Below are 23,112 nucleotides of genomic sequence, written 5' to 3' on the forward strand. Positions count from 1 at the left end.
GTATTTAGATGGATACATATTATTCGATTTGTAAATAATAATGTTCCACTGGATAACTTACCCAAGAGTTTTAGTAGTAGGCACTTGCCTTTGTGCAAGCGACTGCCGTACGGTTGGACTTTGGCGTTGACTGCTTAGATCAGTGGTGGGCAAAGTACGGCCCGCGGGCCATCCGCGGCCCTCGAATGGATTTTATCCGGCCCGCCGCCGGTCCTATGAAATAATTATTATGTGGCATTGGCTCACGATTATTAATGTATCACAAATCAAAATAAATTTTGGCTAATATTCTGGCCCTCCACTTAAATTTTATAAACTTTCTGGCCCCCCATGAAGAAAGTTTGCCCACCACTGGCTTAGATCATTTTGCAGCGTGGTACACACTATTGTAAAATCACACATCGTTCTACTACTTATGTATGTATGTATGTATGTATACTTGCTGCTGCTGCAAAACAAAGAAAGGCACCTCCGAAGGTGCTCGAATCTGTTTCTCGAGATGAGAGGCTACCCCGCGCCGAAAAAGGATTCACGCCGGCGTCGAAGGAGAGGCGGCCGCGCAAGGCGCCTCGCAAGAGCCAGTGTGGCACCGCGGAGCCAGATATTGCATCTGGACTGAGAGTTGCCACGCCGAATACGGCGCTATATGTATCGCGCCTGCATGTTTCCGCCACGGCAGACGATGTGGTGGAATATCTTCGCAAGAAGACCCGTTACGAGTTGAAAGTGTTCCAGCTGCGATCACGACATTACGTGCACTTCAGCTCGTTTGTGGTGCGCGTGCCGCGGCCGCTGCTGGAAGCCATCGCGAGCACGGACTTCTGGCCGAAGGGTGTGATATTTCGGCGATTCCGTGGGAATCTACCGAATCCTACACCAGAGCAAGTGACGCCGCAACAGAAAACTGCGTCACAAAAATGATTTTTTAGTATTTAAGTTTGTAAGGTTTGTATCTATGGGCCTTAGTAGCCTGAAAATAAATGCTTTTCATTTCATTTCATTTCATTTCATTAATCATAATAAGGTCGAATTTTACTCCTTTTAAAATTCAAAATTCCTCATATCATATTGTATATTATGCTGCTGACTGTAATGTAATGACAACAAAACTTACATTATCTTATATACACTATTCCCTTTTAAAAAAGCATTTCGACAAGATTGGTAGCAAAATTAATATAAATGGTAATTTCAAAGGCCCGGGATATATTTTGGCATTGTCCAGGCCGGGTTGATTGAGAAAAACGGCCCTTTCTTACTAGGCCTTAGAAATACGGCCCTAGACGTCTGGGATAATACTCTTGGGGCATTTTTGTAAGCTTTTTGGCGATATCATTTGGTATAGGTATTTATTAGAGTTAAACCGAAAAAAGTCTTCAGCGATTTTGATAGCCCACGAAAGTAAGTGTTATTTTAAACGTCAAACTTCTATGAAATTATAACGTATTTGCACTGCGTGGGCTAACAAAATCACTGCAGACTTTTATCTATTTACTTGGCCCTTGTGAAATGAGAAATTATAGAACATTATTTTTACAAACAAATTTTTATAGGTGTAGGAGTGGTCCTAAAATACGTTGACAATAAATTCTTAGGAATAATTTTCTTACTTAGGTACACATATTTTACATCTTGTTAAAAATATAAGCTAGAATCATTTAAAACTGAAACAAAACGTATTATGTTTCAAAATATTCTCCTTGAGCTGTGATACATAAACGCAAACCTTTGTTAAAATTATTAACTATTGCACTTGAAGCCCACACTTTACACACTCGTGCGCGAATCGCGGCGCCGGCGCGAAGCCGCGAACGCGAGTGTGGAGGGGCTTAAAAGAAAACCCGATTTTATTTTTGGGCCAGCCTGTACCGACGTAAATATAGAACAATTTTTTAAAATTAACTATTTTAATAAATTGCAAATCATGTAACTACAGTTGCACATTCTGTAGATATATGTATAAGAAAGAATAATTATAAGTTTAACTTATTATAATACATAGTTATAATATAGCCTTTATTCACTGACATCATAATAAAGTAAAACAGTTAAAATATTTGTTTTATTCTGTCAGGCTGCCATTGGCATAGGCCTCCTCCATATTTCGCCATTCCTGGCGGTTTTTGGATATTCTCCTCCAGTTTTTGGGAAAGTCGTCCTCCCATCTTTTGTGTGGTCTATCTCTTGCTTCTACCTTTTTCTAAATAATTATAAGTTTAACTTACACCAGTGTACTGTTGTGTTGGTGGAAAGAGAGCAGATTGGGGGTTTGCTGCTCAATAAAACATGAGTGTGGGGAGAATTCGTAAAAACTATGACGTTGTACGCGGACCGGCGAGCGTTTGGTCTGCGAATACACATTCAATTTATTTTTTATAGTTTATATTGTGTTCCCTGTCTTTCGCCACTCGTCACGGCTTTGTGCATGCTCCCGCCAGTAGCCACAAATGAGTCCTCTCGCCATTTCGTTTTTGATCTGCCTCTGCCTCGGGTGATCTCTGGAGTCCATTCGGTCGCTAGTTTGGCCCATCAGTCTGGGTGCATCCGACAGATTTGTCCCGCCCAATCCCACTTGAGCTTTCACATTAAATTAATAATAAAATAATGTAAATATTTTGGGACAATCTTACACAAATCTACCTATCCCCACAATAAGCTCAATAAGGTTTGTGTTGTGGTCTTGACGACGATAACCTTAATTACTTATATAATAAAATAGAAAACTCAGAACTCAGAACAACTACACAAAAATAAATGCCCTTACCAGGATTTGAACCCAGGACGTACACTTCGTTTTCTATAGATCATTCTATAGCATCACGTGATCACCGGTCACTTGTCATAGAAAAAGAAGTGTCGGTTGCTTCGGCCCGGGCCCGGACCGTTCTAACGTGAGTCATCTTTAACCCACACTTGAGGCTTTGTGAATATATTAGTGTATAGTGTTACATGTGTTTGATAATGCAAGCTATCTTGTCTATTCTGTCCAGTAATGTTACCAAATACATACCTAAAGCAAGAAGATGACTACCTACCTATATTTTGACAAACCAATTTGTCCGACACAGAGAAACACAGAGCTTACTCTCCATGATACGTAAAGTAGGTAATACTATATTATTAAATTTATTATAGCCGTTCGTAGCTAATGTAATGAAGAATTTTAAATGGCAAAGCATCGGTAAAAAAATTAAAAAGGGAATAACGGACTAAATAAACATCAGAATGATAAATTATATTAGAATCACATCAGTGTATTGATGTGATTGATGTGGATGTGTCCGAATTGGCCTGAGTGCTAATAGCCTAGTGTAAATAAGTGTTAAAATAGGTAGGTACTTAATTTTATCTGAAGGGTAATTTCCTAATTTCTAAACATTTCGCTTACCATCACGCGATTCGTCTGCCTCGTATATCATAAAAAAAACAATGCGCCTGCAAAATGCTTAGAAAATTCTCAGGCAATAATAACAAAGGGATACAAATAGTATCAAATAATCTGTCCTAAAAGTAAACAGATTATAATAGTTTAGGGCGGCTTGCGGTAGTAATCTAGGGTTAGGGAAATCCGCCTCGCGAGGCAAATGACACGCGCGAGCTCTCGATTTACACACAATTTAACACTATCGGATATATTTTAATGCAATAGTTAGCAATTTAAATTACGGGTATAAAGGGGCCTAAGATGGTGGCGCATCTATAACTAGCAAGGTACCTGCACCAAATAAGGCCCAGTTCTTCCAATGTAAGATCAATCATTGTACCTGTGTTTTCACAAATAAAGAATCTCTCTCTCTCTCTCTCTCTCTCTCTCTCTCTCTCTCTCTCTCTCTCTCTCTCAAAAATTTCATACTTTTGTAAGTGTGAATGGGTTCAATTTTTGCGCCCATGCATTTCTGCTAGTACCATAGAGAAAACAGCAAGTTCATATTAAGTGGAAGAAAAGTAAAAAATAAAAAAAACGATGGGCCTTATTTCGTGCAGGTATGCCTTACCTAGGAAAGTGCGATCCGATAGATGATAAAACTGTAACAAAAATACGCATAGAAACACGTGTATGGCAAGTATATGGCCATTAATCAAAAAATGTAAGTATGAGTAATTTACATGTTAGCTTAACCTTTTTAAAGCCTTATGTCATATTCGGCCCGATTCGAACTTTAAGATACGTCAATTAATAGATCCAGAAACGATATGGATTAGATGTGTCAGTGTCAAAAGTGACGTTTTTGTTTGAAGAAACGTCACATTTGACACTGACATATCTAATCCATAATATCGTTTCTATATCTATTAATTGACGTATTTTAAAGTTCGAATCGGGCAGATTCTAATATGTCACGCACACGCTATCGACATTACTACTTGAAACTAGCAAGATAGGAAATATAAACTATACTTTGAAATGTTAAAGGTTATAACGCTTATAAGCGTTATTGGCTGTGAGTATGACAACTTATGTCGTTTTCGAGGATTTTTGGCGAAAACAAGGTATTTAACAATGTATTGAAATAAAACACTCGTATTGGTATAAACAATATGTTTAATATACCATCACATAAAATAGGCAGTGTCATTCATATAACATGGAATTGATATTGATATATACATACATATATATTTGGTAACTATAATATTTTGAAGTACATATATATTTACGTTAAACATCTTTTGCAACGCACATTTACAGTTTTTTTTAAATTTTACATTACTTATATTTTTGGTAAGATATGCTAAACTTTTGTCAAAATAACTTTAAAAGATAAAAAGTTTGTTTTAAAAAGTAAATTAAAATGATTGAAAGATTTTTTTTTTCGGTAAATGGACTAGTATATTTACCTCTCACGTCGGTCCCTATAACAAGCCTTAATTCCTTCAACCCTTATTTGGTTGGGCTTTATTTAAAAATAATTAAAAAAGTACCTTTTTACCATTTTAATAACTTAAATGTTTTAAATAACTTAATGCGATAAACTTCTAAAATATGTCTACAAATATTTTACGTGACAGCTACTCCATATAAAAATGAACTTCCGTTTTTTTGCAAAATATTTCTATCTGCTAAAATTTTACAATCGCAACAACTCATAAAAACATATCTGAAAAAGCTTTAAAAGCCAAAACTGTAATAAAATACATACATTTTAATTTGTCTATAAGTCTGTATAAATGCATTGTTTTACTTGGCACACCGCCAACGCACCATACTTTACTAATACGCATAGTCTTTCTATTCTAGAAGATCCTATTTGCATACAAAATTGCGTGTACTTAAGCCCTTCTAAAATAACGAGACAAAAACTCAATTCGCTTGACCACAACTTTTAGGAAACACATGTGACATTGTTTTCTTAGTTAAGTAATTCCAAAGGAAAACAGAAAATAGGAAGTTTATTACTTTAGTAATAAATAATTATTTGATGATAGAATATCTTTAGTATTTACTTTAATATACTTAATCAAATATATACTTAAACAGTTATGACACTCACTAACAACTAGTTTCAGGTTATGGGCCCAGAATTCTTCCACTCGGTGAGTCACTTTTCATACCCTTTTATGTTGATTCGACTTTTGCGAGTCTATCTGTATATTGAATTTACTAACAAGATTTTGCAGTATGTTTTAAAATAAACCTTTAAAAACCCCTCATTCGAAAATGAAATTATCATTCCATTACTAAAAGTTGTGATCTAGACTTCATAAAAAAACTAACTCTATCCTTACACAAAACTTTCTTTACTTTTAAAGTCGTATACAAATATATTTTTGCTCTCCCTATCTTGGACCGGCACACAGACAAACCTATTCTTGCCTTCACTCTTCTCTGTTACATCTAGAGTTATAGAATACACGCTATTTGTCTTAACATCTAGGTTCAATATTTGTATCTGTTTATTGTTCTCAATGGCAGTGTCTTCGTCTTGGCAGTTATGCTCATGTACTTCTACTTCTACTTTATTATCGTTAAGTTCATTCATTGCTGATATGAACTGCATGCTATTGCGTCTTGTGTTTACGACATTGATAATTTCTCCTACTTTTAACTGTTGAACATTAGGCTCAGGCTCTTTTTTCTTCTTACTGTCTTTAATGATATTCTTTTGCGAGCTTGTCCTATTACTATATCTCCTCCAGAAAGAATCAGAATTGTGATGGCTGCTTGAGAATGCAGTTGAGGTAGTCGTATTAAATGTATCTCTCCTTTGCATATTCTCTCTCAAGCTTCTCCCACAATTCATCAACTTGTTTATTCTCAACAGCTTGACGAACCCCTCTCTAAACTTCGACGACATCAAATTGTACAATATCGGATTTATCGCGGAATTCAAATACAGCATTACTCTACAAAAATACAAAAGTATATAATACCCATCTATACCTAACGACATTATTGTCTCGGGTGGAAATACTATGATCCACAGTGTAAGAGCCTTGAAAGGCAGTAAACAAAGAAAGAAGGATAGGACGACAGTTCCCAGCATTAAGATGACTTGTTTCCTGTATCTTAGAACGTTGTTTGTGTTGTTGTTGTTCTTGGTGTTCTGTGCGATGATGACGGGGTTCTCCATGAGGTTTTTGGCGATGACGCTGTAGAGGACAAGCAGCACGCCGAGGGGAACGATGAAGAAGACGGCGATGGTGAGGATGAAGAAGAGGGCCGACCAGAATGTGTCGGCCTGGGTGAGGCATACGGGGTGCTCCGAGCCGTCTTCGTACACCTCGTAGGTGAAGGTAGCCACGCCGAGGATGGGGCTGTGAACATACAGTATCGATTTAATTATTCTTGATAAGTTTAATTATGCTTTTCATATTCATGAGTTTCATATTTATTAATCAGGGATTCAGGGGATTCCTTATTAGTGGATTTTGATTACACATTTTCACAAATTCCCTTACGTAATTAAATTTCTGGCAAATTATGTTGTGCAGATAGAATCATAGATTTATAGGCTTGTATGTGCAAATAAAATGATGCCTTTGATTCGGATCTCCCGTCAGAAATTTAATTAATTTAATAAATAACACAACTTATATGAAGAAAGCATTTTTAATTCCTTCCAAAAAGTCCTTATAAACTACGACAATATTTTTAATTTTAGCGAGATTGTCTCTAATTAGCTACTTTATTGACAAAATTAAGTCTAGCCTCAGCAAAATAAAAATTATGCTAATTTTTCAAGCTTCTCAGTAAAACAAAGTTCCAACTTGGATTAACAGTAAAGGCAGTTACATCTTTGTTAAACTGAGGTAGTATATTCATCTCGACACAAAGAGGCCTTGGAGCCCCAAAATTACATTTCTTCGGGATTATTTTTGTTCTCGAGGGACTTTAGATATTACATGTGTGTAGGCAAATTTACTTTGTTGCTTCAACTACCTTGTTTGGATGTAAATAAGATTTATGATTCAATTAAGTTAACAATTTATGTGAGAAAATATAGAGGGGATGAAAAAGATTGTTGAATAACCACAATAGCGAATTCCCTGTAGAATTTAGTTTGATACTGTTTTTGGAACTTGGGCAGAATAACATAAAATTAATAGTGAGGTAATTTAACCCCCTTATTCATAAAACTTTACGGGTTGGATTTAGTTAAATTATGTTTTATCCCTTTCTTACAAATACGTAAGTTAAAATGACAGATAAAGACAAACGATTATTAGTTGATTGAGGTTTGTAGCGCGTTTATGCATAAGGGAGTAAGTGGTTACCTATTGCAACTTGGAAACATTATTTGTCCGATGTTTCATTTGCCAAATGATCATTTGATCAAACGTGATTTTTCTAAAAACTGTGTAATTTTAGAAGTGTCACAAATCGAACCTAATCTAATCGAATGACCTCTCCAAAATGTCTATTTTAAAATTTTAGTTTTGGTCAAGAAAACAATCAGACACAATATAGTTTCAAACATAGACAGAAATAATCATACTACCTTTGTCTTACATTAGTACTAGCCCCCAAAAGAAAAGGATGAGTATTGTTTTTTGGTTCTTATTTACTGACAAGGTTTGACCAACTATAATTTCGAAGTTGCGATATGATAACTACCGGCGATGACAACATTTATTTTATTTTTTTACATATTTCGGTGGCTGCCATTCCTCAACCCACCAACGGAGTGCCAGCTGACGTCCATGAGGGATGATCATACATAGCCGTTAACCAATATACGAGTTATCGCCCGGGAGGCGATTGGTCATGGAAATCTGTTCGTGGCTCGCGGTCCATAAGCTTTTTATAAAAACAGGCAGCCTCCCATACATAGCATCGGCATCCAGTTAAGTGGCAGCCGCCATTGTCCCTTTGATAATTTACTGATATGATAACGCCCATTGTTCCAACGGGCGATTTACCCCCCTTAAGATTAGTGGAAGCGTAAATTGCGACCGAAGCGGCATACATCGCTTGTATCAGAGACGAGTAAATAATTGAAACCATCAATTTCCATGACAAGTTTTGTTCTTGCTAAAGAAGAGACGGTTAGCATGAGGAATTATGTACATTGCACTGCCTGTTTCTATCTCCTCCGTCCTTATGCCGGCTGACACTGCCACTGTGCGAGCAGTACACCAATATAATTAAGCGCATGCGATAGAGATAGGAACAGCGGCATTATACGAAATTCCTCGTTTAAAGCGTCTGTTCTATAATAGTAGCCTCGTGCTGCCCAATGTACATTAGGATGTAAGTACAATGTCAACCTTAATTAAAAATAAAGTAGGTAGCATTTCATTTGTCGCGTAAAATTTTCGAACAAATGAAATTTAGCCTAATAGGAAATACAACAAGATTCTAACTTCCTTGACTATAATTTTGTATGGTGGGCGGCACGAAGGTAGACATCCGCCATCACGATCTTGACCGAAACTCTTTTTACAAGCTTTTATTTAAGTTGCAATGTTTGTTGTTTGGGTCCAATCTTGCAAGCTAGATTAGACAGTATGTCTGTCTTACTTACTTACTTACTTAACTTAATGGCGCAGCGACACAAAATGAGTCTTGGCCTCCGACTCGAGTACACGCCAGTTGTCTCAATCCTGTGCCATCTCCCGCCAGTTATCTTAAGGCCCCTGTACACAATGGGCCAGCGCCGGCCACTCCAGGGGACGCATTTATGCGTTAGAGGGAGCAAGTGATCTTGCTATCTCATTCTACCGCATGGCTGCGACCCTTGGACTGGCCGGCGCTGGCCCATTGTGTACAGTCACCTGCAATAATATGTTACTCTCCGAAGGCCGCAAAAATATGTGACACGCTCTTATGGTTCTACAAATACGATCGTGTCAGATATTTTTGCGGCCGTCGTTTTGTAACATATTATTGCAGGTGACTGTACAGGGGCCTTTAGACAGAGCCGCGGCATGGAGATCGCGAGTATGTCTGTCTAAAACCCATTATTATTACCATCAAAAATTGTAATACAAATAAAACAGAGCGTGTAGAAGTTGTGTATGTAAAACGCTCTATTTTCAATTCCTAGCAACAATAGCTAAAATTTGACATAGATATATGTTAATTAAATGTTCATGCCAAAGTTTTATATTACTTCAGCTTGTCGTTTTTAAATGAGAGCGTAACTGTAACTTCGATTGTATGGGAGCGGTTTTTTGGCGGACGGTTCGTGAGTCTTAACACTTTACCAGGCTAAGGGATATATATTTCCCACATACGGCACTTCAAAAATGCGTTCTATTTTCGATGAGTAAGACTGACATTCTATTGTCATTTCTGAAATGTCAGCCTGGTAAAGGATTAAGGTCTATTTGCTATATAAAATATGGAATTAGGACCTCGCTTATTTTACGCCATTTACAACAATAATGAGAAACCCAACGTTGTGTTCGTTACGTTCTTATTTCTTGCTTGTCTTTTAAGTTAACAATGGATCCGGTAAAGGAGCCCCTCATCGTAAGAACAACGTATTAGACACTGAGAAATTATACAAAGTCGAATCTATGTGTATGGCAATAAGGTTGAAAACAGAATGACCTTCTTCAGGATTTAATACATATAGATTTAGAAAGTTGGTTGTATTTGTTTAAGGAATTTACATATCTGACAGTTTATTGCGGTTTCTGTACAATGGTATTTAGTTCAAGTGTTAAAGAGCAAATATTAACGATTTAATTAAAACTTATGAGAATTTGAGAATTTTCGAACTTGAACTGTCGTGGGTCATACTAGCACTAAGCTAAATAAGGTTGTTAAAACATTTCATTTCTAGCACATTTGAGAATTTCGATTTTCGCGGTTACCTAACCCCTCTGTGCACAAGTAGCGTTCGCGATACGACTAAATATATATACCTAAGTGAGTAAAACCGTATTAGCTTAAGTGTTAGAGAATTTTGGTTTTTAGGGTTCCGTACCCAAAGGGTAAAAACGGGACCCTATTACTAAGACTCCGCTGTCCGTCCGTCCGTTCGTCCGTTCGTCTGTCTGTCACCAGGTTGTAACTCGAGAACCGTGATAGCTAGCAGTTGAAATTTTCACAGATGATGTATTTCTGTTGCCGCTATAACAACAAATACAACAAAATAAAATAAATATTGAAGTAGGGAGCCCCTCCCATACAACAAACGTGATTTTTTTTGTCGTTTTTTGCGTAATGGTACGGAACCCTTCGTCCGCGAGTCTGACTTGCACTTGGCCGGTTTTTTTATTTATTGCAGAGGTTGGAAGATCAGATAGCAGTCGCTTTTGTAAAAACTAATGCCTACGCCCATTCTCGGGATTAGTTGCCAAGCGGACCCTAGCCCAGGCTCCTATACGCCGTGGCAAAAAGCCGGGATATCGCGAGGAAGATTCACTGTATTCACGCTAGAACGGTCCGGGTCCGGGCCGAGGCTTCCGACACTACGTTTTTTATAATGGGTGATCGGTGATCACGTGATGCTTTCTATAGAAAACTGACGGCTTTACGCCCTCTTAATAACTGACATTGTAATGCGTAATATATATTTACAGTACATATGGTGCTACTTTACCGCCCTAGGGCGGAATTAAGGATAAAGATAAGATAAGAGAAAAAAGATAAAAATAGTTTATTCAAGTAGGCATATTACAATGCGCTTATGAACGTCAAATAAAGCTATACCGGCTCCAAAAGTTGAATAATAATAAGGATAATACGCGCCTATGTCAAAAATTTAAAAGGCCATATGTACTGTTAAACGTTGTACAATACACGTGCGAAATAGTACATTATTGTCGAGGCTCGGAAGTAGCTACTTGCAGGCTGAGGATTCGTTTTAAACGGACGACCAAGTAGCCTTCCAGCCGAGTCATATATAGTGCTTTTCTCAAAAATGGTGGAAGAAATATAAATATCATAGAAATATTTTACAAAAGCAACGTTGTTACGTATATATTTTCACAGAAGAAAGCCCTTGCAGCCATGGTATAATAATATACTCCGCCTGGTACTCCATTCCGAGATTCGCGTATGACCTAACTGACACGCGCCTACGTCATCATGCTGTTTACAGGTTCTCAAACTTTGAAATGTGGGAGAATTTTAACCAACGGTGAAAATTATTTTAACGGCATTAATTTTAAGTTATTCATGTAGAAACATAGTAAAATAAAACAAATCTAATGTATTAAATTAAACTTTATTTATCTATACAAGACAAACGTTTGAAAAACTAATTCACAGTTACACATTAATTACCAAGCTTACGACGTGAAAAGTTTGGAAAACACTGCGACTGCTGACACTGAGCGAGAAGGAAATAACAATTAACACGCGTTCGACAAGGATGACGGTCAGGGCATGAAGTTATCTAGATCCGAATTGTCAAATGTGCACAGCGCTATCCTGTGTTGCCAGTAGTATAAACAGAATTACCCGAAAGTCTGAAATTTATTTCGTGAATCGGAAGATATTGCTAACGAGTAATTAAAAATGACGTGTTATTGTAAAATTTAAGCTAAAATACATATAAATGAAAATTATAAAATTATAAAGAAATATTTTAACTTATTAACCATAGGTATAATGTACCCATGTAACATGTTATGTTGAAATAAAGTGGCAATGTTATTGTGACGTAGGCCCGTGTCACTCTGGGAATGGAAGACCATGTTTTATTAGACCATGCTTGCAGCCTTTTTATTTTTTTAATAAAAAAATAGAAGTGTATTTTTCTGCCGAAAATACGCCAGCCTATTTGAGACAACTAAATAGTCGCGGCACTAATCATCTGTTTGGCTGTTCAAAGGGCCTGTGCCTTCAATTGATATGGCCATTTCAACTTTTAAAAAGTTTGGAACTCGACAAATAATGGAATTTGTATGCGACATTGCAGTCCCAAAATCGAGACTGCAATGTTTTTAACTTTTTAATTTTTGACTGACCATAAACTAAGCGCTTCGCGACCTATTTTTTAGACGGCAAAGTCGACTTTGCCGTCCATTTTTGAGAAAAGGTAATTCGCAACTCGTGTCGATTTAAAACTCTCCCTTTGGTCGTGTTTCAATTTATCGCCACTCGTTGCGAATTTCCTACTTTCCGCACTTGTATCGTAATGTACTATTAATCACATTTAATTAGAAGCAGAGTTCGCATGGCATTAAGGCTCCATCATTGTTATATTGCAGTGATTAGCTTCAGCGGCTCATTGTTCTATCGTAACTGCCGTAATACGGCGTTACGGCGTTTATGCTGCCAAGTGGGATGATTAACGGCCCGATTCGAACTTTAAGGTACGTCAATTAATAGATCAAGAAACTATATGGATTAGATATGTCAGTGTCAAATGTGACGTTTCTTCAAACAAAAACGCCAGCGCCACTTTTGAGCCACCTTTGGCCGTAAGTTAAGTACTTAGTGTTGCTTACAATTTAATATTTTATTACACTTATGTGTGAGCTTGCGCTTTATAATCATGCTATATCTTGTGTATCTACATGTGATCTTTTCGAATCAAACTGATAAATTACACATCTGTGTAGATTCACAGATTTTTTCGTCCAAAAATATCACGAGCGGCAAAATTCGCATGAAATGATCGTTACATTGCAGCAATTAGCTTCAGCGGTACTTCACTGTACAGTCGTAAATGCCGTAATACGGCGATTATGCTGCTAAGCGGGGCCGTTAACTCAACGTGTGACTGTATTCAAATACACGTGACTGCTTGATATTGTGATAATGTTAAATTTAAGGTCACACGAATGCAGGTTTAGGGTAATAATCTCTAACTTTGGAGTTAAGTACTTAATGCAAAAAATGACTCTATTTCTTGAAGCTACAGCTTTTGCTCAGCTTTATTTAGAATGAACATTTCAGTGATATAGTTTGTATAATTAAAGATTTAAGGTAATAACCTCTAACTTTGGAGTTGCTTACTGGTGCAAAAATGATTCTATTTCTTAAAGCTATAGCTTTTGCTCAGCTACCTACGTTTAGAATTAACATTTCAATGATATATTTTGTATTATTAATACTTTAAATAGTTAAGCAATCAATCATCAATCGATATCAACAACGACTAAATAAAAAGAAGTGGTTACTTTGGTCTTGCGCTATTCTTATACGGGTTTGTAGTATAGTAGTACCTAGTACTTTATTGTACAAAAATCAAAACACAAGAGGAAAAATAACATTCGTTATTACTACAAATGTCCATCGTTTAAACATTTATGAGTAGGAATATTTAGACAGTACATATTAGACTTTTATGCATTCATATGTTACTTACAGTTCATTGCTAATTATTTTACGGTAAGCTGGAAATAAATAAAGTAGGTACTTACCATAATTGAAAACTAAAAAATCTAAAACGCTACAAAGAAAATCAAACAATGTTATTAGTTTAATAAAGTTTATAATTATAATTCATAAAAGGTTTTTAACTCATTCTGCTCCATATATTATATTTTGTAACAAATACCTACATCTAATAATACTTTTAGAACACTCGTCGAAAACCAGACGAACCATAAACTTTAATAGATCAAAGGCATTTTCAGAAACGCAAACTACGATACCAATTTGATTTATCAGTACACATTTTGTACAATATTTATATTAAATTGATATCATTTTCTACATACGTCCCAAGTTCACGATATATTTTATTTCCTAATTTAAGCTACATTAATGGCTCTAACATTTAAGTAACTAAAGAGCTTGTTACATCGTCCTAAATTTAGTAACTGACGAGAGAGACGCCGCAATACGTGAGACACGATGAAGATTTCCATATGCAATAATATCGAGGAACGCATAAGCTTTTTCTTCAAAATTAAGCCAATAGAGACCAAGCTATATCACACGAAACTTTCAGGGCAGTCGTAGTCGACACTCCTCGACTTCACCACGCAGTCAACTTTTATTTTATGCCTCAATCTTTTGCTTTCACACTCTATGCTCTTAGCTTTCGCACTGTTTATTAGTACACTGCGCCGTAACGAGCCCCGGCCGTCCAACTCGATGTCTGGCCGGCTAACACTAACATCGTCCATGTCGGACCGGTCTACCGTCGCCACCTCAACCATACTGCCCTCACTTCGCATCCTGTTTATCTTAGTCACCTTTGAACCACACACCGGCTCCGACTGCTGTCTAATAAATCTTTTATTCAATAACCTATCAAAGAAATTAGTTTTAACTTTAACCGTGTCAGTTTTGTCTAAACTTCCTCTATGGAACAACTTCTTCAAACTATTGGTCGTGCGCGTCAAACTGCTGCTGGTCGTTGAACCGTTCGTCCGGTTTTCCACGCTTTGATTTCTAACAGCTACCTTCTTATAACAGATGCACACTTTGCAGAAACCTATTCTAAATTTGGACGACATTAGATTGTACAATATAGGGTTTATAGCGGAGTTAATGTATAACATTATTCTAGAGAAATAAAGGACGCTGTACCACGTTTCTGGGTTCATGCTCTCAGTCCATTCTGACGGGGTTACTATTATCCATAAAATAAGTATTCTATACGGCATAAGGCATATGAAAAAGCATAGGACTACAGTTCCGAGCATCAGAATCACTTGTTTCCTAGCTCTGGCGTTGTAGGGATCGACAGTCTTGTTCATGACGACTTTGGAGGCCGCGGTGACGAGGTTTTTGGCGATGACGCTGTAAAGGACGATCAGGATGATTAGGGGGAGGAAGTAGAGGAAGACGATGACCATGAGGAAGAAGCTGATCTGCCAGGGGGAGCGGGCCGGCGTGAGGCAGCGCGAGTGCGCGCCCTCGGCGTTCCAGTCCTCTGTGTGCTCCGCGATGCCCAGGATTGGACTGAAACAGAAAACTTAACTAAAGACTTTCGTAACAAATCAAGGCCTAGGAGTTACTAAACATTTGAGATTGATTGAACAGTTTTACATTCACAAATAAGTTTATATTTTCTTTACTCAAATAGACAGTGATTCTCCTATAGACCCAGAAGTTTTGAAGGAAAGCGCTAGCAAGAGAATTTGCAGATATCAGAAAGTGGCTGGTATTTTTTGATCTGCAATTTGCATACTAGCACTTTAGGACGTTCTCCCCAAGATAGAACCAAGCTTCAAGAAATAATCATGCCCCGTTATAAATATTAGTTACTTGTGCACATATATTGCTGAAATGACAAAGACATGTCTTTGTTTTGCAAAGAAAATAATAATAATATGTTTAATGCCAGTGCTATCCCGGTAAGATTGTGATCACTTGACAGTTTCTACAGAGTGGTCAATTTGCAAATAAAGTACTTAAGTAGAGTCTGTGCGGAAAGAGAAGAGTCGTGGAATGTATGGGGCGCAATACATTCCACGACTCTTTTACTTTCCGAACAGACTCTATATGTACAAAAGTCTACAGAATTCTAATTAAATGTAGGGAAATTATTCAGATTAAGAATTACGTTTGACATGACATATATATGTTAACTTGTTTGATAAAATGAGATATAGCTAAGCGAACTACTTTTCGACAATTTCCAATTCAGAGATGTTTAAAAGTAGCTGGCCCGGAGATTCCTTATTGCATTATTTTATATCATATCATAATGTCAATAAGAATTACATGATTACTTTTATATCATGACAAACGCTTGAATAGAATCATAATATACAAAAAAGTAAGTCACATCGAATTTCGACGGAAGAGTAAAAAATACATAGTCTACAGAAAAAAGAATAACCATAAAATAAAGTTCCTAGAAAGCACATTGGAAAAGAAACAAGCAATTTCCTCGATGTTGTCGCATCTAATTTGGATCAACTGATACGATCATTTCATTCGTTCATTGAATGAATGGAGAATGGGCAATATTGCGACTTTTATGTTTCGTCAGGGGGGTCACTACGCAGTTTAGGTATATTTGGCCGGCGGCCTCCCGGGCAGGGCAAGCGTATGGCAGTGGGCTGCCGCTCGACCGCACGATAGTCGTGTCACGTGGCGCTCGCGCAAAGAAACTTCACGGTTCGTGCGCGGTTATAAGTTTCAATTTTGTTGCAGGCGGCGAGTATAGGTATAATTTTATACCTAAATCTACTTTTGTGAGGGAGTGAATTTTCTGTACCGTAGTACTATTAGTTATTCTGTGGTTTCGTTTGGAAAGTGACACTGGCCGAGTTATTGTAAGTAGTTTTTGTTATTTCGACACTTTGTTGACTTTTTAAAGCCAGGGCCAACTTAAAGCCCTATGAACAATTTGCGCTTTCATTCAAAAATGTTTATATTGGTAAATCGATCAATAAATATCTGGCTTAGTAATTTTAATAAGGTTTGTTGAGATGTTTGATGTTAACCTAATTTATAAGTAGAAAATTAATAGTGTAATTTGTCTTAGAATTGTACAGTTTTATAATTTAGCTTATTCCGTGAGTATATTATTGGCTTGCTTACATGACCGAGTCTGGCTAGCAAAACCAAAACCCATCTTTTTTAAATGAATATGCCTTATTTCTACGCTATAAGAGTCACATTCCTATGCCAAAAGTTGCGTTTAATGTAGCGGTCATCAAAGTGAAGTGTATATGTTTTTACGTACGTTCTGGTATCCCATTGAGTTTACGACATCAGTTACGGTTTTTAATAGTTTGGATATCGGCTATTGACGCTTGAATGGCCATAAACTGACATTATAGCTACATTAAATTGTTTCTTATACTCTCATTAAATGTACAGAAGCTCTTAAAATAGCCACTTACAATAGACACTTACACTTACAATAGATTGGGCCAAATTGTTTCGACAATAATGATATTATAATTTGTAAGCAACTTCAGTAGTTATTTTGAAATGTGAAGGTATAATATTATTTTAATTATTTCGTATAGTTTAAATTTTGTTATCGCTGAGAAAAAAACTCTTGTCAGTTGCGTTGTGCGTAACGCGTAAAGATTATTATGTACCTAATTTAACTTTTTATTGTTATTTATTTGTTTACTTAAAAACAATTATTACAAATTATGATAATGTCGAATACTCAACTGCTATTGCCAACATTGCCCATTCTCATAACTGCGCCAACAATGTTTATTGTACGAAAATTATACGGGAAATTCATAGGTTTAGATCCTGAAAAGGCTTAAAGTACTCTGTACTATGAGGCGCTTGACCCCTTTTTGTATAAGCGCAGAAAATGACAATAAAATTATAGTTACAGAGCTGTAAAAATAAATAGCTACGAATAAAGCTTAACGAGTGTGATGTACGGACAAACAAAGCGATGTACACGATAGCTGTCACATATAGTTTACATGGAACATAGATATACGAGATTGCTAGTCTTTATGAATGAATGAATGAATGAAAATATTTATAGGTCTGTGAAGTCTGTGCAGGAGAATATCTTTCTAAAGGTGCATTCACACTTTAGTTACTTTTTGTAAAACAACGGTTTCAAGTGTTACTGCGACACTAGGTATTAAAGTGTAAGTACCGTGTTGCAGTGTTGCTCCACAAAAGTTAACTACGGTGTGGATGTTCCTTAATGAGTGGTAACTTTGCCCACATAAAAATGTAAAATAAATGTTCTAAAATAAAATTAGGATGACATATGCATACAGTAAGTTAAGTTGTATTAAAATTTTGTCTATATACGTAAATATACGATAAATAGGTTGTGTGTTTAATATTTTGTAAAAAGGCGGACTTAATGCCAATGGCACTCTCCTGCCGCTGTTTTTGTCATAGGCGCCTTCCGACATCCGATATCTGACGTATTTAGCATAATTTACAAAGACTAGCAACCCTGAAATATAATCTATGTAATATAACGAAGCATGTACGAACCTTGTTTCACAAAGGTATTGTTTTTAGGATGTTCCCACTGTAAGCACTTGCCGTAATATGGCATTCCTGGTACCTTTGGAAGTAAATACCTCATCTTTTAGGCATTATAATATACACAATATAGGCACAAAAATTGCAAAAGGCATATAATGTCACGAAAATTCGTCTTAAAATTTGCAAGGCATAATAAGGTCAATAAGGGTAAAGGATGACTCACGTTAGACCGGGCCGTGTCCGGGCCGGAGCTTCCGGCGCTTACCTACTTTCCTATGACATGACATGACACGTGATCACGTGATGTTTTCCATAGAAAACGATGCGCCGGAACCTCCGGCCAGGACGCGGCCGATCTAACGTGAGTCATTCTTAAGTGTGGCTGGAGTTCACATTGGGGCCTGTTTACACATTGATTATAGTTTGTTACCAGTTCATACATTTGCTAATTGTTACTTGTGAATAGTAGCAAATGTATGAATTCGCAAAAATTAACAGGTAAGGCAGGAAGGTAGTTGATAAGTAGATAAATTGACGAACAATATAGAGTCCCGTTTTATAGTTACAAAGGTATCGGATATTGAAGGAATCGGATGCAACGCCCGTCAGTGTGATGAACGCTTAAACCACTGGGGCCAAACGAGTACATGTAGTTCCATCGTTTACCATCGTATTTTCACGGAAACGCACAAACGTGTTATGCTATTTCAGTCAGTCTCAGTACATGTACCGTAAAAGTATAAAACTTTGCCCTTTAACATATACTTTCTGAAGAAAGTGAAGAAGTGTATCTGTAACTACTTTTAAGTTATTTCGCTTTCACTGAACTGTGACGCGGTGGGCAAAGTTATGTTAAAGGGCAAAGTTCTATACTTTTACGGTACTGAGGTAACAATACCTGGTAACTGAAGTAGCATGACAAATACGACGTTCCTGAAAAAATACGATGGCAAAGGATTGTTCACTACATCTTGTAGGTACTTTTTTTATTGAAAATGAACTAAAATTTCAACACTGTATCTTAATTTAATGTTTCGCCAAAGTCAAGTATTGCTAGACCTAATGTTTTATTCGCACATTTTTCAATTTTCAATATCAATGTGTCGTTATTAATAAGTAAACTGCTGGACAGGTGTTAGTTGGCCACAGACCAAAGGGCCTACCGCGAACCACGTTCGACGTGTTGCCTCCCTGTCACACTTACGTACGAATTTACAAGTGCGACAGAGAGACAACACGTCGAACGTGATTCGCGGTAGGTCTTCTGAGACCTGCACGCTCGAAGACACGTGTGAAGTACAATGATTTAAATCATTTCGTGCTGATATACGGCCGAGACGAATATATTTGCCATCTGGCATTTCACAGGTCGTTCAACTGTTTGTTTATTTAAGGCATGGTATATATCGTTACATTTATTAATCAATTAACTAAAAATTATTATGAATCATGCAAAGGATATGTAAAAATCGAATTATGGTAGAATAAACACTATTTTTTTTAGCTGACTGCCCTAAAGAACTTTCACACATATTGATGCGTTTATAGACGTAGACGAAAGATGATTTCCGCACTACGAGGTGTCCGTCCAGAGGCCATCTTTCTCTTTTACTCCAAATAAGGCGTAATTAGAGTAACGAAGATAGTTGCTACGAACGTAGATTTTCACGGTTAACCCCAGTGCCACCAGTTTTCCATCCTCAGCATCGCATCAATTCAAACACAACGAGCAAAACGGCGCCATCTTTTATTGGGACCGGAAAGCGGACAGTTATTACGCCTTCAATAACACGGAGAATGTGAGACGTATGGACGACTATTGGACATTCCGAAAGACAATGCGTTCTATTTCTGCTTTAAATAAATTGAATTACGAGTTTTTAAAAATAACCTACATGACTAGTGGCATTGTGATACCTTGAGAGTCCAGTTTAACTAGGAAAATTACCGAAACGAAATTGAGAAAGTCGAACGTGCTCAAATTTTTTTTGCGAGAATCAAAAAACAATATTATTTTTAATATTATATTATGTTATCCTATAAATATCTTCTTAGCCCTTCTTAAGTTTAGCCCGATGGTTGACGGTAATGCCATTGGGCATTAAGTTCGCCATTATACATTATTTTTATATTTTTTTGAAATAAAATTTAAATAAATAAATATTTCAGAAAACGGATAGACAGCCGTACATGTATATTGTGTATGCAAGCATTTTTGCTCAAGCAGAGATGGATGCAAGCTTCACTGACTCACTGATTGTATAAGATGGTAAAATCTTAAAAATAAATTCATTATTAAATTATGGCAGCTATCTATACATAAGTTTTCACTACAATGTAGGTTTATTGAAATTGAAAACGCGCTGACTTTGCTAATAAGAAAACAATTGAAACTTCAAATACCGATGACAATATGCAAAAGTACCTATTTACGGCTATATAGGACTTCTGAAATATAAGAAACTCCTGTACTTACTCTATACCAATTTACTAATTTTAAGCTTCCGAAATTGAGTTTTATTGCTAAGACAATAAAAGCGAAGATGCGCTTAAAGTATTCAAATGCTGTGAAATATTGTCTGGCTTTGTCTATTACGATCAAGTTTTGGCGTTCGCGGCCAAAAAATCATAAAATATACCTGGGATAACGATCTTTGTGGCCATGACTGGTTTATAGGATATTTATTCGATTATTTATGTGGCTGAATTGTTCGTATATTTTTTAAATAATATCTACCAGTAAAATAAGTTCAAATTAAAACTAAAAGACACGGTAACACCACAAAATAAATAATAGTACTACCGTACAGAAAGGACACTTCCTACAAAACCGAAGTTTGACAGCGATTCAGGGACGAATCATGCTCTCTTTCTAATGTATGGCTATTTAGAGTTGTCAAAATTCAAGTCATTATCTTATCTGTGGTCGTGCACGCAAAAGGACGTCAAGTGGTGCCAACCCTAATATGTAATTGCTCGGAGTAATGCTGAGCCGAACGGAGCCGAGTATGCCCGAAGTCAGGAGTGTCTTCCCACACCAGTGGTACCAACTATGTACTTACATACAACAATATTCGTTTAGGTACCCGATGCATGTCCTATAAGGAAGTTAAATGTCCCCAAAGTAGTATAGCAACTTTAGGCCACTTAACTATAGGACTATTCTTTCCATGACGTATCTTACAAAAATATTACATTGTAAGTGTACTTTGTTATATGTACATAGAGTTCATATTATAGTGCGCGGAAAGAAAAAAATATATTCGAAAAGTAGTTGGTAGGGCAAAGTTTTTTATTAAATTATCCGGGATGTTTTCGAAAAGGTCTTATTTCGTAAGTTTATTTATTTAATCATTCTTATTATATGAACTGGAAGATTCGTTTTCACAAAGCCACTGATATAAAGTGAAGTTCAATAGAAATGGCAAATAATGTAAATAAATATGACAGATTTTTATAGCTTTTATTTTGACGTATAACCTAAAAGTTTTACGATGGTTGTTGTCATTGAAATACTCGTATTAATAATTAACATATATATTTAACTAGTAATTGATATAAATCATCATCATATTCCTCGCGTTATCGCGGCATTTTGAAACGGCTCATGCGAGCCTGGGGTCCGCTTGACAACAGAACTAATCCCGAGAATTGGCGTAGGCACTAGTTTTTACGAAAGCGACTGCCATTTACCCCTGACTAGCACTACTGACATTTTTTTTGTATTTACGATTTTTATTCGAATTGGCGTAGGCACTAGTTTTTACGAAAGCGACTGATTTTTTTTTGTATTTACGATTTTTATTATTGTATGTTAGTTTGTAAGGTAATGTATCTACTCGTACATATGGGCCTTAGTTGCCTGAAAATAAATGCTTTGATTGATTGATTGATCAAGACGATTGTCAAGGTCGTATCAAAACCAAATCAAAACGTAACAAGTTCAATCTGGTTAAGGGGTTGTACACAAATGACGCGAGGTGTTTTCGGCTACTTTTTGACCCCCCCTCCCCCTTGGTGATATTTCGTGACGTTTTTTGCTACCCCCCTCCCCCACATCACCTCACGTGTATTTTTTTGAAATTTTTCTATCCGACCGGTCAAGGCCACGCGCTCCAAAATTTCGTAAAATAGACTCGCTATTCTGAAGTGCGGAGTGAATATTTATGTTTAACGAAACCGAGAAAAAGTATCTACTCATGTGGTAGGTGTTTTTTTTTAGTTTCGTTCACTGTAGAAAAATACACGTGAGTTCTCCTTATACCCCCCTCCCCCAACCTGATCAGTCGTGATTTTTTCGTGACCCCCACCCCCCATCAAATCTCGCGTGATTTGTGCACAAGCCCTAAGAGGACATAAAATGCAATGTGGGGCGTGCAAGTAATGTTACGAGTGAATTGTTTGACTGACGGAGGAAAGTTATTTATTGTTGAGTAAAGTTTCTAAACTGCCCCGACTGCGATTTACGATATATCGAACGCCAATGCATTAGGCTATGATGGAAACTCTACCTAATTACAATGGCCCATATTGAATTACACAAACGGGTCTACCGCGTAATTTCATCGCGCTAGACCCGCTTCTGTAATTAAATATGTGTACAAAACGCGAGAGTTTAAAGTGTTATATGTATTACTAAGTATTATAATAGCCCAATCTTAAGCTCCAGCCAAACTTCATCCATAGCCTTGAACTCTTTCTATTTTTGTTACAATATTCTGTACCCGTGAATGGGTTCCAGCAGGCGTTCTACATGACATCAAACTTGTCTTAAAGGGCCTCTGCGATGTTGCCTCACGCCCTCACGTTCAGCCCCACGCACGCCTCCCAAAGGTCCGGGACCCCATGGTCCCAAGATATGGACAAAAATAACAACT

The 23,112-nt window shown here is 36.9% G+C and overlaps 2 protein-coding genes across 2 annotated transcripts in view; one reads left to right on the plus strand and one right to left on the minus strand.

Annotated features, from left to right (window-relative positions):
* LOC134801011 (uncharacterized) overlaps positions 1-15,208 on the plus strand; it is a 33,653-nt gene extending 18,445 nt beyond the window's left edge. The window contains exon 2 of the mRNA XM_063773510.1: positions 15,196-15,208. The gene's annotated coding sequence lies outside the window, so the exon portion shown is untranslated. The remainder of the gene's footprint in view (positions 1-15,195) is intronic.
* On the minus strand, positions 5,634-18,335 carry LOC134801339 (uncharacterized). The gene is made up of 3 exons (XM_063773879.1): positions 18,331-18,335; positions 14,288-15,259; positions 5,634-6,786 (listed from the first exon to the last, which is right to left on the minus strand). The coding sequence occupies exons 1-3, from the start codon at positions 18,333-18,335 to the stop codon at positions 5,724-5,726; spliced, it is 2,040 nt and encodes a 679-aa protein (XP_063629949.1). The 3' UTR covers positions 5,634-5,723.
* Positions 18,336-23,112: the final 4,777 nt, after the last annotated feature.

This window comes from Cydia splendana, chromosome 21 (genome assembly GCF_910591565.1).
Source record: "Cydia splendana chromosome 21, ilCydSple1.2, whole genome shotgun sequence".
Classification (NCBI taxonomy): domain Eukaryota; kingdom Metazoa; phylum Arthropoda; class Insecta; order Lepidoptera; family Tortricidae; genus Cydia; species Cydia splendana.

Bases quoted from the DNA above. Each gene is read 5' to 3' on its own strand.
- LOC134801339 (XM_063773879.1), bottom strand. The intron at 6,787-14,287 runs GTGATATAGCTT...AAACTTATCAAG, and splicing joins GACTGCCCTGAAAGTTTCGT to AATAATTAAATCGATACTGT.